Consider the following 15029-nt stretch of genomic DNA (forward strand, 5'->3'; position numbering starts at 1 on the left):
GCCATTCTCGTCTTGTTTTCTGGTTTATGCTGCTGCGCTGCTTCGATGTATGATCTGTGCCCCTAACAGACCAGGCTCAGACTGCAGTGAAGGGGAGACCGTTTAAAAAAAATGACACCCCTGCACTGAATATTCTGAAGACTTTGTTATTTTTTTATTACTTCATATTGGAATGAACCCTGGCTCCCTGCCTAAAATGGCCTGCTGTTTAAAGGTCACCTAAAGCTCGCCTCCATGATTCGGCTCATCTTCAGACAGACCTGAGAGCATCGGTGATTAACCAAGAGACCCCCGTAGAGGCTTAGACTAATTGCATAGAAACGGACTGGAATCCGAGGAAATTTAAAATTGGAAAAAACAACATGGGTGAACCAGGAGGGACCAAACTAATAATGACAGCAGCCTGCACAGCTTTATCATTTGTCTCTCCTGCTGGGTTGGGCAGAGGAGTCTAGAATCGTTCTGTTTGTTGTGCTCTGTTGGATGTACATATTATGTCCGTGTGTAGGTGTAGGTTCTGTTGTCATTGAACATCAAGTGCACGGTAAATAAGGAAATTAGGGAAGTAAGGGAAATAAGAGCTGATACTGTATATTGAAATAATATTAATTGTTGATATTTACTTTGGCACCTGATGAAAGTGTTTTAAAAATTATTATACCTTCAAACATCTGAATTAGCATCATTAAACTTGTGTGTGATGGAAAAAACACCCCAGAAGTTTTAGCTGTAGCCTCCACTTTTTTGTATTCTGTTGGTGCACCTTGTGGGGAAAAAAAAATCGTTTAAAGTAAAAATGTCATGTTAGTGAAAAAAAAAATCAAACTCTTTTCATCTAATGTCAAGCATGTTTTATGTCACGTGGTTCTGTCGTCTTCTCTCCTCAGCACTGTCGATGAGTACTCCCCCCACAGAAAGGTAAGCTCTGAGTCCGAGTCCTCTCTGCCTGCGAGCCTCTCGGGAGCCTCATCTGCTCCATTGAAACGAGGGAGTGATTTCAGTGCCTTTGAAAGGACGCTGAGCGTGTGGGTGGAGTGGTGTGCGTGTGGGAACGTTTACATCGATGCTTAACGCGGGTCAAACACAAGCCCAACCTGAGCGAAGGGTGGAGGTCGCACTGGAAACCATTGGGCAATGGAAATAATTTCAGGCCACAGCTGAGCGCTGATACTCGCATCAGATCTCCTCGCGCTTCAGCTCCTGCTCTTTTTTTTGCTGCTGAAATTCCTAGGACGGGCTTTTACAACGCAGGTACAGGTACATTCCTGCTGAACACAGAGCCAGCATCTTAGAAAGCTGCAGTGCACCTGGTGTCTGCTCTCCCTGCATCAGAGTCGTCCTCCTCCTTTGCCGCAGAAGCCTGCCTGCAAGCAGAGGGTCTGTAGCTGGTTGGAGTGAGGTTTCCATCAGGCCCAGTGTTGGACAGCTAACGTAGGCAGGGCTCAGTGCGCTGAGCAAGGCCTCTCTAAACTCTCCACACTGGGGGCCTGGACCTTTGGTGTGGTAGAGATATCCACTGTGTGGGGAGGGCGCTGTGCGTGCTGGGGGCCCACGAGCGTCCGGGTTCGATTCCTGGCAGGGGCAGGGAGAGTCTTGCTCACAAGGGGTCACCGCAGTCACCAGCTGTGGACCGCCACTCCTCGCTGTAGTGAGGCTGGTCTGTGGCAGCCAGCCCTGCAGAAACGCACTATTGTCAGCTCGTTTCCTGGGCAAGGTGTGTCTGCATTGTGGGACAGAAGCGTGAGTGTGATGTAATCAGTGTTAGAAATCCATGCTTAATTAATTTTCCTTCCCTCCCTTTATTCAGAATAAAGCCCTCTTCCACCAATTCAGCCTTAAGGAAAACTGGCTCCAGCCCAGAGGGCCACACAGTGAGGCAAAGGAAGGTAAGCAGTGCAGTGAGGGGATTTCTGTAACGCTCACTGTTTTAGAAAAATATGTATTGAGGGAAGATCTGCCTGCATATCTTATTAGAAAGGTCGTCCTGCCATTGTGTTTATGCTCAGAAAACAATGTGTGGGATACGTGTGATACAGATGACATACAGTAAATGGCTGAGGTCCAGAGCAGCTGGAGGGTAGCTGGCTGGCAGTGTGTGACTCCGAACGGGTCTGGAATCCATTGTGTAAGCTGCCACACATATTCACTCACCGTATGGTCCAAGGAAGAGAAGGCATTGTACGATAATGACTGTTAAATGATTATAATCCCCATGGTGCTCCTTACAGGCTTCCGCAGTGCAAAGAGCAGGGTGTGCAGCGTCTGTGTGCGTGGTTCTCACTGCCTGTCTCCCACAGAGGCAATGGGAGACTGTTTACAGTGTCGTAGGCGAGCTTCTAGTTAAATGCAGTGTGTTATTCATGAATGCGCAGGTATCCTCAGTTATACAGAGGTCATTTAAAAGGTGATTGATTTTCCATGTTGAGGTGTAGGAAAGGTCGGGGGTTGTGAGCCCAACGAGCTGGTTTTGTCCGGCTCTGAGAGGCGTGATGCAGCTGTGTGAATTTCTCTTGGCTGAGATCAGGAAGTGAGCTGGAAAGCGTTCGGTGGGGATAAGGGGAGGACTGGCGTGGTTCGAGCTGGAAGTACTGGAAGGTACGACTAAGGTACAACGAAGGCGCCTGGAGCTCAGCAGCTCTGAGGCGGGTGGGAGGCTTCAGAGGAGGAGTAAGATTGTTCTGTCCCAATCCGATAGGAGGGAGCCGGCTTGCTGCGTCTGATCTCCGAGATTGTTACTGAGCCTATGTTTTGCTGTATTTTAAAGATTTCAAAAGTGTTTGTTGCCTTGCTTTAAGAGTTGAAGAGGTCCTAACGTGACCCAGGTGGGGAGAAGGAGTAGGTGGTGGGGCGATGGGCTTGTGAATCCCACACTGGGCGCAGCGCGCAGGGTGGCCAGGTCCTTCAGCTCACTGAGCGTGTGAACAGGTCCAGGAGGGACTGCAGTCTCCCCGACCGCTGTTAGAATCAGTAGCGCTGTGAACGGGGGGCGTCTTCAGTCATGTACTTAAGGCATCGGTCTTCAACCTGCGTATGCCTTACATACTGGGGCATCTTCTGAGGTGCTAAATAGGTTTCATTATGCATCAACACAACTAATGTGTAGGTAATTAAACGGAGTGGATTTTAAGATTCTCTTGCTCGAGTAGAGTATTAGGCACTGAATGGTCTGTATTCTGGATGTAGTGCCCGATGTCTGCTTTTATGGGTCTTCCCTCCCTGAAGACCTGCCTCCACACAGTGGGCACTGGAGCCTCTCCTGTGCAGAACCATGTCTGTGGAGCTCAGTATTTTTGTAGTTATATAATACCGAGGTCCTTCCTCTTTCTAACAGTAGCACAGCTTGTGTACGTTTCGCACTGTTCGTGAAGAACGGGTTCCCCCAGAGTTCAGTTTCCAAGAACAAGCCGGCTCTGGTGTTGGTTTAGTCCCCAGTGGACACTGCTGCAGCCCAGGCAGCACACTTGGTGTAGACAGGAGGTCTCCCAGGAGGTGGCTGATCTGATAAGCCTGTGTTCTGGTGGAAGATGAGGTTGTGGCTGGAGGTGGGCGGCGCTACTAACTCAGCGAGCCCGTCTCCCACAGGCTCACTGCTGCTGTGGCAATGTCACGCGGACTGACACTTTGCCTTTTGCCCTTTCCCCCCTTGGCCAGTGTTCTGCCGCGTGTACGTGACGACGGACTCGTACGTGAGTGTGAAGGCCAAGGCGCCCGTCTCGGCCCAGGAGCTGCTCAGGGCCGTGGCTGAGAAGATGGAGCAGACGGAGGAAGACATGGTGTTAATGGTGGTGACCTTCACTGGAGGTAACTCCCCTCCCCTGCTCCCCACCGGGGACGAGGGAGGGACTCGCCAAGCAGGCCAGAGCCTTACTGCAGCTCGGCAGGAGGGCACGTCCGCCCCAGCTGGTGTGTGTGGGGTAGATGTGCCATTTCAATACTTGAGGTCCAGCAAGTTCGTTTATAGCAATCTTTATAAAGTGTGATGCGTTCTTAGACCGCCTGATGTTGAACATACAGGCACCATGAAAAATGAAATGAAATCAATTTTAAGCTTCTAAGACCAAAGAAATTGTTCCAGTTGGATGCAGTCCAGACTCAACCAGTTTCTTTTTCCCAGTGTCTGGACCATGCAAAGCAGAACAGAGGGCTGAAGGAAATCATGTGAGAAAGACACTTTGACCTACTGTATCTTGGTGTCACCCTCCTGTCTCTGTTCTTCTCTCCCCGCAGAAAAGAACATCCTCCAGCTGCACGACAGTGTGTATTCGGAATCGCTGCCAGAATCTGGGCGTCTTGTTGTTTGTAGAAAAGACCTAAGTGATATAATGGTGAGAGCAGTGTTTTTGCTATTCGTGTTCAAAAATTAAAACCGTATAATTAAAGGTAAGGTAAGAACAAAATGATGTATAAGGCGCAGAGTCTGGTATTTCAGAGTTTTAGAGCTGTTTTAATGTTTGCAACTTTATTCTTGGGACCTGCTTCTTCAGGTTTTTTTTAAGTTCGGAAACTGTCGACCATTGTTCATTTACACCCCTCACGTTCGGAATGAACGAATCTTGATCTTATTAACCCCATCAGGGGTATTGCTGTGACCTTTGGACCAGCATGGGAAGGGAGATCGAGCACTGTGCAAGCTTTCCTCCAGAACAGGCCGTTAGACGTTTCTCAAGGGCAGCGAGTCCAGCAGAGCCTGCCAGTGGGGCACTGCGGGCTCCCGGGAGCCCAGCTGTGTGAGAGCTGTGAAGGCCCACTCCACGGCTGCCTTCCTGCTGCGGACCTGTGCTGGTGGCTGCTGGGCTGCAGGCCTCGCCCTGCACTCTGCACAAGCATGTGTACTGACGGAGACAACTATTTGACATGTACAGTAGTGCCTGGAGCTGTCGTCAGAGTCTCTGACCTCCTTCTGCGGCACAGCCTGGACAGCAGCCCGTGACAGTCCTCAGTGATTCATGACAGTGGTGGCTGTACAACACTTAATCCCCATATCCATCCGTATCTTCATCTTTTTATAAATGCAGGGGTCCATTCTGTTGGTTTTCAGTAACTAACTGATTTAAGGCTCTCATTCAGTCATGTCTTGAGCAAGGCCAGGGCATAAGCTTCGACGGCATAGCTCGGTAGTTTGTTCCAAAGTCCCACAACTAATAAGTTCCTCCTGCTTTCAGTTTTAAACACACTTCCCATCAGCTTCCACTCGTGTCCTCTGGTTCGTGTTTCAGTGTTGATTCTGAATGAGTCTGTTGGGCTGGCTGAACCAGAGCTGTTAAAGGGAGACAGCAGGAATGTTGCCTCTGTCAGTTGGTTGATTCAACAATGGCAAGAGAAATGCACTCCATTGTAATTTTTGCGTCAAAATGCAAAAAAAAAAACATGTTAAATTAATCGTACCAATTTAACAAAACTCAGTCGTTTCTGTGATCAGCACTCAGTAATTTGAGTGCCTGGTTGTGAGATTCAAAGAGCAATCAGATCACTTGAATGTCGCGCCTCTTGTTTCAGAATCCGTTCTCGGACAACGCAGAGGTGCAGCACAGGGCTGTCCGGATGCTGGGGATGAACACCTGGGATGTAGCTGTCGCCCTGACAAACTTTGACTGGAGCCTCTTCAACTCTGTGCATGAGGTGAGTTCTGGGAGCTGAGCTGTGTGGGAAACGGGGGGGCTTTAAAAGCTGCTTGTGAAAGAGACCCCCTTTTGTGGTGAACAGCGCCGAAGAGAAACATCACTGTAACTCGGATCTGATTGTTCAGATCGTAGGTTGGAATCGGATTTAGGACCTGATCTCTCTGGGGGTATTGGAGGACTGCCTGTGTGGTGAATGACGTCACTGGCCTTCAGTACTCTGCACTGTGTTGTTTTAAGAGGCCACTCCCCTGAATGAAAAACCAGCCGTTGTCTAGTGAGGGTGTTGAATGTCATGACACTGTTGCTTGAGCACCATGGGTCCAGGTTCAGAGTGGTTCTGAATACCCTGCACATTGTTCCCTAGCCGGCATGCTCACTCCCTTTAAACGCACCGTGCTGCAGAATAAAAAATGCTGTCTAAGGCAGGATGGGCCTGGTCCCCAGTTCAACGTGAACTGCTGACACGGTACTTTCAAGAGATGTCAGTGGACTCAAGGACTGGTGTACTGTCACCTTTTTCCTGACCCAGTTCACCTGGAGTCTTTTCTACTGTTCCAAGAAGAACTTTGTTCCTGAAAAACTGCTATTAAATATGTATGGCTCATTAAATAGCATTATTAAACCCATTGCCTGATTGACACAGTGATCTCTTACCGTTGGCCTCCGTCTGTTGGGTTTGAATGAGTAGAGATGGGGACGCTGTGACAATCCTGTGTGTTTCTGAACGTCTCTGCTTGTTTCTTGTCCTCAGCAAGAGCTGATCCACTACACCTTCGGCCAGCAGGGCGGCAGCAGGGCCGCGGTGGGGCTGGAGCTCCTGCTGCAGCGATGTGACGAGGTGCAGATGTGGGTGATGACCGAGATCCTGCTGTGCACTCAGCTCTGCAAGCGCGTGCAGCTGGTCAAGAAGTTCGTCAAAATCGCGGCTCAGTAAGCTGTGCTTCCCTTTCCTTTTCTGCCCTCTTGTTCTTTTCTTGTGATGCTCCGCATCCAACAGGTCAAGTGCAGAACGATAATAGTAACTCCTCACACTTCTATAGCGCTTTCCTGGACGCTCCACTCAAAGTGCTTTACAGGTCATGGGGATCCCCTCCACCAGTGTGTACCCCCACCTGGATGATGCACCACACACCAGCTCTCAGTGGGGAGGAGAGCAGTGATAAAGCCAGTTCAGAGATGGGGATTATGAGGAGGCCATGATTGGTAAAGGCCAGGGGGAAATTTGTCCAGGACACTGGGGTAACACCCCTAATCTCTTCAAGAAACACCCTGGGATTTTTAATGACCACAGAGAGTCAGGACATCGGATTTATGTCTCATCCGAAGGACGGTGCCTTTTTACAGTACAGTGTCCCTGTCACTATACTGGGGCATTAGGACCCACATAGACCACAGGGTGAGCACCCCCTGCTGGCCCCACTAACACCTCTTCCAGCAGCAGTCTCAGTTTTTCCCAGGAGGTCTCCCATCCAGGTACTGACCAGGCTCACACCTGCTGAGCTCCAGTGGGCTGCCAGTGGTGAACTGCAGGGTGATATGGCTACTGGCAAAATGTCCATCGATACTGCTGAAGTATTTTAAATCTTTTATCTCTCATCCTGTTCTTTACATACCAGCCCCCTCTAGAGATTTGACCTGGATTCTCAGAACGCTCAAAGCTCTCTCTGCTGGCTTTCTATAAGGTGTAACTGGAATGAGTGATATTGCAGTCTGCAGCTGCATGGAGCTCCAGGCGAGACACCACCCTGTATCACATCCCAGTTACTGTAACCTCTCAATCCCTCCCTGCTCCCTGGCACTGTGGCATCACACAGAGCCCTCCTCAGCCGCAGAGCTGGCTGCTCTGAGGGCATGGATACCAGCAGCCGCCACGTGCTCAACACCGTCACCTTGCTGCTCTTTCCAATCATGCAGTTCAGATGAGACCCTCCACTCTATCACTCACACGCCAGCGCCTCAGGGCTGCACACAGACACGGAGACAGGCTGTGTTACAGGGCCAGATTAGATCAAAGCAGATGTCTCGCACCTGCTTAACAGAGATGGCACAGGTACAAAAAAAGTATTACAAATGTAGAAATAACATAAGAATGTAAGCATTTTATTTTTGTTTACGTGACGACAGCCCAGGTTTCAGATACTTAAATGAATCTGTTGGTGCAATGCAAAAAAATTCCCTTCTTCCCCCCCAGACTTTTGGCGTGGCCCTTCAGTGTGCGAGTGTGCGTGCTGTTTTAGGGCTTCACTGTGTGCGATGTCCGAGACAGTGCTTCGCTCTCCTTCTGGCTAGATCGGATCAAGCCAGTTCTGCATTTGTAAAATCATCGTGGTTACCTTGCTCCGCCGACAGAATGTCTTTGCATAGTTACAGATACACAAGTATAAACATTTGGGCACGAGTTACAGTATGTTGGAACCAAAGGAATCCCTTGCAGCTTAATTCTTTATTAATGTAAACCAAATTTGTTTATTCATTAAAATGTTCTTGTATTTAGACCTAGGGGTCATGGTTTAAATACCACTTAAAATGACACTGTGATCTCTCTTTTGCAAGAGAAACAGTAAAATTCCAAGTTAGGGAGAGGTGAGAGGAGGAGTATAAGGCTGAAAATGAACTGGGAGCAGAGTTAGATCACTGGTCTTCCTGCAGGCCCCAGCTACAGCAGTGTGCTTGAGAATCAGTTTCTGGTCACGTGCCTGCTGTCTCTCGGCTGTCCCTGAATCTGCTTCTCTTTCCCTTGCAGCTGCAGGGCTCAGAGAAACCTTAACTCCTTCTTTGCCATCATCATGGGGCTCAACACCGCAGCAGTCAGCCGGCTGAGCCACACCTGGGAGGTCAGTGACCATGGTCCTGTCTGCCCCTGTTGAGAGGCAGCAGTCTCTTTCCCTGCCCACTGGCTGCCACAGACACAGTCCGCGCCACTTATTTGCATCTCTTTTCCTTTCAGAAAGTACCAGGGAAATTCAGAAAGCTATTTTCAGAACTCGAACTGCTAACAGTAAGTCATTTTCATGTTGTATTTCGCCGCAGAAAGGCGGTGGGGCAGGGAGCCAGACATTGTGAGCACTTTCAACAGCTGAATGCCTTTTAATCAATTAGATTCTTGTGCTGTTGACGTGTCATGCAGGAAGTTTTAAATCATGACAGCTGAGGCCACTGTAAAGTTAATACTGTTGCTATATAAACATGTAAAATTGATTTGCTGAAGCAAAGGTGTGCTTTTCCTCAGGGACTAATGACATGACATGTCTTTGCAGGACCCCTCCTTAAACCACAAGGCCTACAGGGATGCTTTCAAGAAGATGAAACCTCCAAAAATCCCTTTCATGCCTCTTCTTCTGAAAGGTAACCTGTTGAGACCATTTAAGCCTTGTAGCTTCAGAAATCTTTCATGCTTGCCTGTTCCTGATGCATTATCAGCACATCAGAAAGGTGACATTTCTAACTGACATTTCTAAGTAAACAGAATTATCAGGGAAAAGATCAGATTTTGCATCATTACGTTCGGTTTGTGAAACATTTTAAAACTGCAGATAATCTGGGAAAATCTCATTTCAATAGCTGCACAATCTTACTGAATCTTTTCTCCAGCAGAGTTAGGCTGTGCGTAGCAGAAAGTAACGTACTTACCCTTTGTCTTTCGTGCCTCTTAGATATCACATTCATCCATGAGGGAAATAAAACCTTCCTAGATAACCTCGTCAACTTTGAAAAGCTGGTAAGTTAAAACAAGCAAGAGATATGAACAGACTTTTGCGTGGATGTTTTGAGAGAACACCTGTAGGAATATAGAAGAATGTGCCAGTCATACCACTTCCAGCTCTAGGGGCAGCTCTAGGAAAATCGCCAATTATGAGCTTTGAAAGGATAAACTCTTAACATGGTGCTTAATCATGCTGTGTGTTCCGGTGATGTGAAATGTCATCCTGGAGTAACAGGACTGATTTTATCAGAAGTGATCTAGGTCAGATAATTATTTTAGAAGCTATATCCGAGCCACATTTCTCTGAATATTTCATCCCCTGACAAGATTCCCCACGTCGGTTTGCCTCTTCATGTTTGATCTTGGCTTGGCTTACTGTGGAAGTTGTGGTGCTCGTGTGTGGGTTGGTGATGGGTGCTGTCTAGGTATGAAGTCAATGACTGATTTGCCTCTAGAGCTGCTGGCCTGTGCTGTGGTGTTGTGTGCTGTGGGCTGTGTCTTAACTGTCCTTTTCATTTATTCACACAGCACATGATTGCAGACACTGTCCGGCTCGTAAGGCACTGCCAGACCGATCAGTTGGGTAGGTATTCCTCTGCTGATTTTAACACCGCAACCTGAAGATATTATTTTCTTCAGACTTTCTTTAGCAGAGCCTTTACCCCACTGCTCCTACTGTATTTAGTACCTCCATCTACTGTCTCCTCTTACTGTGTATTCTCGTCGTGCAGATCTTTTGTATTTTTTATTGTTGTTGTCATTCTGTAAAGCGCTTTGAGAAGCCACCTTTAAAGGCGCTATATAAAATAATTTTGTTAATTATTATTATATTTAAGCACCATGTAGGTGGTTAAAAAGATCACTTATTGTCGAAGAACAGAGCTGTGGATGGTTCAGCTGTTTTTCCACAAAAGGTGTCAGAGGTCTCACTCTGTTTTCTTTGGCCATGTATGTGTTAATGAATACAGTAAACTTCATGAACACAAGACAGGTTACAAATGACATGAGCCCATCCAGCCAGTTCAGGGATTAGTAGCTGGTTAATCCACAGATTTTAAACCAGGCTGTTGACTTTAACAACATTGGCTGTTTTCATGAGGAACATGGGACGTTTCCTGTCTCCCAGGTTAAATGACTTTCTTCGGAATCTCATTATCTCATCTGTTGCTGTTACAGACCTGTGCAGGTATCGCCCCCACAGTTCTGAGCTGGTACCAGTAGTATTAATTACCACTCAAATGTAAATATCCTATGTCATTCAGATCTAAAATCAAAGTATTTTTAATGGAAAAAAATGTGTGGGATATTCAAATTCTTTGTTTTCCAAAGATTACCATAAATTATAAGACACAAAAAAATTATTGCATACAGATGTACAAAACAATAGGTTAATATCTACTTTCAGAAGTAAAGGTAATAATCCAACACTTATAATTAAGGTGATTAAAAATAGCGCTTCCTCTAAACAGAGGTTTAATGATAATGTGCCTTTACAGTAAATACTATGAGGCGTGCAGCATTGTTGCAGTTCTGCAAGGGTAGCCGAGGTCGGTCTGGTAGATTGAACGCGGTCACACGACTTGCCTCTCTAGTCAGTTAAGACCCATGGGCTGCAGTCTTCCTGTCCTGAGGGTGACAGCACGTCGCTGGAGTGTGCCTGAGAGGAGACCGGCCTCTGGTTAATAATGCCGTTTCTCCCTGCAGGCTGCTGTATCCCTCCGTGTCCCAGAATTCAATAGCGGAGTTAAAGCTGGCATCTGTGATCTTTGAAGTGAAACTGACACCTTTCCTAGTCTTGTGTTTGTGTGTTTGCCTGCTGCTGCTACAGACCCTTGAACTGGGAGATGTTGGGCAGAGGCTGGCAAGCTGCTGTGGAAAATCTCCAAAGTGTGTTTCTGTCCTCAGAAATACCGGGGAGCTTTTTAATGTAAGAATGTTAACAGCAGGAGATAATTAAAGTAATTGAACAGACCCGTAATGTTGAGAGACAAAATGGGTTTTAGACGGAATACATTTTTAGAAGACAAATTAATGCGTGCTTTCTTAAGTAGTTTGTTTGAAGTCCTGTGTAGAGCATCACAAATAGGAACAGTCAGTGAATAATCCCCCCAACACACACAAACCTCTGTTCTGCTGTTCATCAAAAGAAAGAAAAGGGACCGTTTTACGGAGACAGCATGTGTTATCTGCATAAAAAGACGGTGTTTAGTTTCAGAGCAAGAGAATCAGATCTATTTGTAGCTTGTGCCCTCTTGTGGCCAAATCGTGTCACAGCATTGGATGCTACCCTGGCATTCATTTAGCTCAGGATTTCACTTGAGTGTAACACCTGCCCTTTTCCAGCGCTCACAGATGAACTCCATGCACAGGATGTGTTTGGGGCAAAGGCGTTCTCTTTGAGTCTCCACTCATAAAAATGCCATGCCACAGATTTGTGTTGGATGAGGAGACTCGTTTTGCTTAATGATTATTCCAGACGCAGTCTTACCGCTCTGAGGGGGCGAGGGGTAACTGCAGTAAGCTAGGGGCTTTATGCCAAATAGCCAGCGTGTTCGTGTCCCCTCCTAGGGAGCGAGGGCGGCCAGAAGGACAGCCAGGAAGTGAGGAGCTACGTCCACCACCTGCACATCATCGACAATCAGCAGGCGCTCTTCGAGCTCTCCCACCGGCTGGAGCCCCGCGCGTAGCCAGCACCTGGGGGGCCGCACCTGGGGGGCCCCGCCCGCCTGCGTCTCCAGCCTGCGCGACGGGACCGGGGCAGGAGCGCCGGGCTCCTCGGAGACGCGCAGGACAGCCCCGAGCTTGTCTCCTCACCGGAAATCGCCGGAGGACACCGGCCGGATCACCGGGGCGAGGGTTGGAGCCGGACATCAGCTCGCCGTGAGCAAGCACGGAGAACAGGCTTTTAACCCAGACTCGCAGTTCACCGTGCCCTTCTCCGGGAAGGTTTCACATCGAGTTATGTGAATAACATTATGGTTTAAAACTCTTGAAATTTCACCACAGAGGGAGGTAATGCGAATATGCGCATTTACCGAGGTTTTACTGTAATATACAGTTATTTGCAATTGTATAAAGCTGAACTTTGACACGAGTTTCTGAAGAAACGGAGCACTGTTACTCAAGACAACAGTTAATGGGCACATCTGACATGCACATGGTTTATACGCTTAGCTGCTGAATCAAGGAGGGATCATGGTGGCAAATTTCTGTACAGTTTGGTTGTGTTAAATTCACAGTTGTTAGTTCTTCTAATATGTAACAATGTGAAAAGATTTTTTCTAAGATGCCAGTATTAAACATTAGTTTGTTTTGCTTTTCTACGTTGCAGTACGTAAAGACAGAAAATTGCCGGTCTCCCTTCGTGCGGGTCTGTATGTGGATCGCCCTGAACACAGGGGGTGTCAGGAGTAGAGTCCAGACCAGGCCCGTCTCCACGCCGCGCACTGTCGTGCATGTTCGTGCATGGCCAGGTCTCAGACTGCCGCCTTTGTGATGGGTTTCCTGGCGTTTATACTACGCTGTGATGCTGGTCACTCACGAGGGGGCCAAGGCATCATCTGAAGTGTTGTGAACTGTTATAATGATGGCACTAGCAACGGCAGAAGGAAAACTTTGTTAGAAAATATGCAGTTTATGTCTTTTTTTAAAAAAACACTTGACTCTCGCTCCTTCTTCATGTGTTTTGTCTACTGTTTAATGATTTTGCTTGCAGCTGAGCGCTACAGGAAATGAAACATTAATCAGTCTTTACTGCTTTCACTTTTAATATAAAATTGAGGAACGTGGGAACATCCTGCCTCCCCTTCTTTCTCAGGAAATGCGCATTGGATATACAAACCTTTTTTGCTATGCTGTACCCTGGTCAAAATCTTCCTGACAAATATCTGGGGCTGTCAGAGCACTGGAAGTTGCTCCAGTTCCTAAAATGATACCTTGTCTAATTTTAGTTTCCTTCCCTGTGATGGCAGAATAGTTCGTCCGTGCCTAGACATGAGACGAGCAAACAGCAGGGGAGTGGAAAGTGATTCGCAGATTCCAGTGCTGAAATGTGACAGAATGGAGCTGTGACTGAGGTGTTAGACCTCCTCGTGCATCCCATTGCCCTCGAGCACGTGGTGCTCTCCCTCTCTGCAGACCCAGCTGCCATCTTCATCCTTCCAGAGTACAGAACTGCACGTGGACAATCGGACAGCTGCACTGAGACACCAGCCTGTTTTGGGATTATTTTATTATTGACTATTTTGGGATGTTTATGAGACGATAGATCTCTCTATTATAAACATTGATCAGGATGAAAACAATATCAGAACCTTATTTATTTGATTTACTGTAAAACATTTTACAGTATTCATTGCCTGTTGAAGTCAGCTTTATTAAAGTGGAATTTATTTAAGCTGCTTTATTGTATTATCTAGTGTTGTCAGAAACTAATGAACAGGTTAGCTGTTGCTGATAGATTGTCTAGCAATACCTCTTCAGAACTGACTCTGGCTACTCTAGAGACTGTTTTAACACTTACAAGAAACAAAAACATGTATATAAGTGCAATGGGTATTATTCCACACTTCAATTTCAACTGGAACATGGATAGAAGGTGTATCCTCACGATATTAATCCTTCTCTGAATCAAAATGTTTTATTGTGAATTTTTTCTTGTCCTCTGATACATTTCTTTTACAATATTTCAATATGCCGGAGCCATAAAAGCACTAATGTTTCATCTGTTTAGCAGTAAAGTATTTAATGGACTTTCATAATAACATCCTGAAATCTTTAATTTATAAAAGCGCTTTGTTCACGCAACTACAGTGTAGATTTCCTGTAATATGTTGTGAATAGTGAAAGACTGGGCATTAAAACTATTTATTAATGGAGATATTATTGGAGTTATTTATTTGTGAGTTTCTGGATGACAGTGATGTCAGATTTTGTTCTTTAAATCTGATGGAAGTAGAAACTTGTGTTCTGAAAAGTACCTATGACACAATAATTACAGGGCTTTTTTGTATAAGAACCAGTTTGGTGAAGCTGTGGCGTCTGCACCCACAGATTGGGAAGTATGTTAACTGTGCAGTACCGAGCTGGTCTGTGTGAAATGGCTTGGCCGTGGACTGACCATCGGATTCTTTGTAATAATCCTTTAACTGTAAATATGGCTATGATGTGAATTGTTATTATTCTAATTTATATTTAAAAAAACACAAGCAATACATTTATGGTGTCAGTGTCCCTCTTCCTCACACAACCCTTTTTTTAATTCGATGAATTTTCAAGCTAATGTAAAACTGAATGAAAGGAATAAAATGTGTTTTTATGTTACGTTAATAACATTACTTCTGGTCTTTTCTTTGATCAGTGTTCGTTGATTGCTTTTATTGAATAGAAAGGGATACGCGCAGTAAAATCCTTAGAGTATGGCTCACCTGTGAACAGGGTATTGCTATAAATAATTTTATCACAGGTCCGGAGGTAAATCACAGGCATTTAGGCGCATGATCATTGACACGCCAGTTCAGTCTTTTATTAATCTACACTTCCAGGTGCCTTTGCATTAAGGAACATTACATGAGCCTGAGTTACATGCGGTCCTACTAGAGTAAGAGAGAGTACCTGTTAGCAGGTCAGTCCAGCTCTTGTGACAGAGCTGTGGCCTCACGCCCCCGGACAGCAGAGACCAGGGCTGGTGCTGCCGGGGAGTTCTG

General features: G+C 46.5%; 1 protein-coding gene across 2 annotated transcripts in view; it reads left to right on the forward strand.

Moving 5' to 3' along the window:
* The window catches only part of rapgef5a (Rap guanine nucleotide exchange factor (GEF) 5a), a 73420-nt gene extending 58765 nt beyond the window's left edge, over nt 1–14655 (forward strand). For both annotated transcript variants that reach the window (XM_069194731.1, XM_069194732.1), the window contains 12 exons: nt 888–918; nt 1808–1886; nt 3652–3801; nt 4228–4325; nt 5497–5619; nt 6373–6551; nt 8365–8455; nt 8569–8619; nt 8879–8966; nt 9275–9339; nt 9853–9907; nt 11893–14655. In XM_069194731.1, the coding sequence (XP_069050832.1) occupies nt 888–918; nt 1808–1886; nt 3652–3801; nt 4228–4325; nt 5497–5619; nt 6373–6551; nt 8365–8455; nt 8569–8619; nt 8879–8966; nt 9275–9339; nt 9853–9907; nt 11893–12011 (1129 nt within the window). In that variant the 3' untranslated portion in view covers nt 12012–14655. The remainder of the gene's footprint in view (nt 1–887; nt 919–1807; nt 1887–3651; nt 3802–4227; nt 4326–5496; nt 5620–6372; nt 6552–8364; nt 8456–8568; nt 8620–8878; nt 8967–9274; nt 9340–9852; nt 9908–11892) is intronic.
* The last annotated feature ends 374 nt before the right edge of the window (nt 14656–15029 follow it).

The sequence above is a fragment of the Lepisosteus oculatus genome, chromosome 10, assembly GCF_040954835.1.
Source record: "Lepisosteus oculatus isolate fLepOcu1 chromosome 10, fLepOcu1.hap2, whole genome shotgun sequence".
Taxonomy (NCBI): Eukaryota; Metazoa; Chordata; class Actinopteri; order Semionotiformes; family Lepisosteidae; genus Lepisosteus; species Lepisosteus oculatus.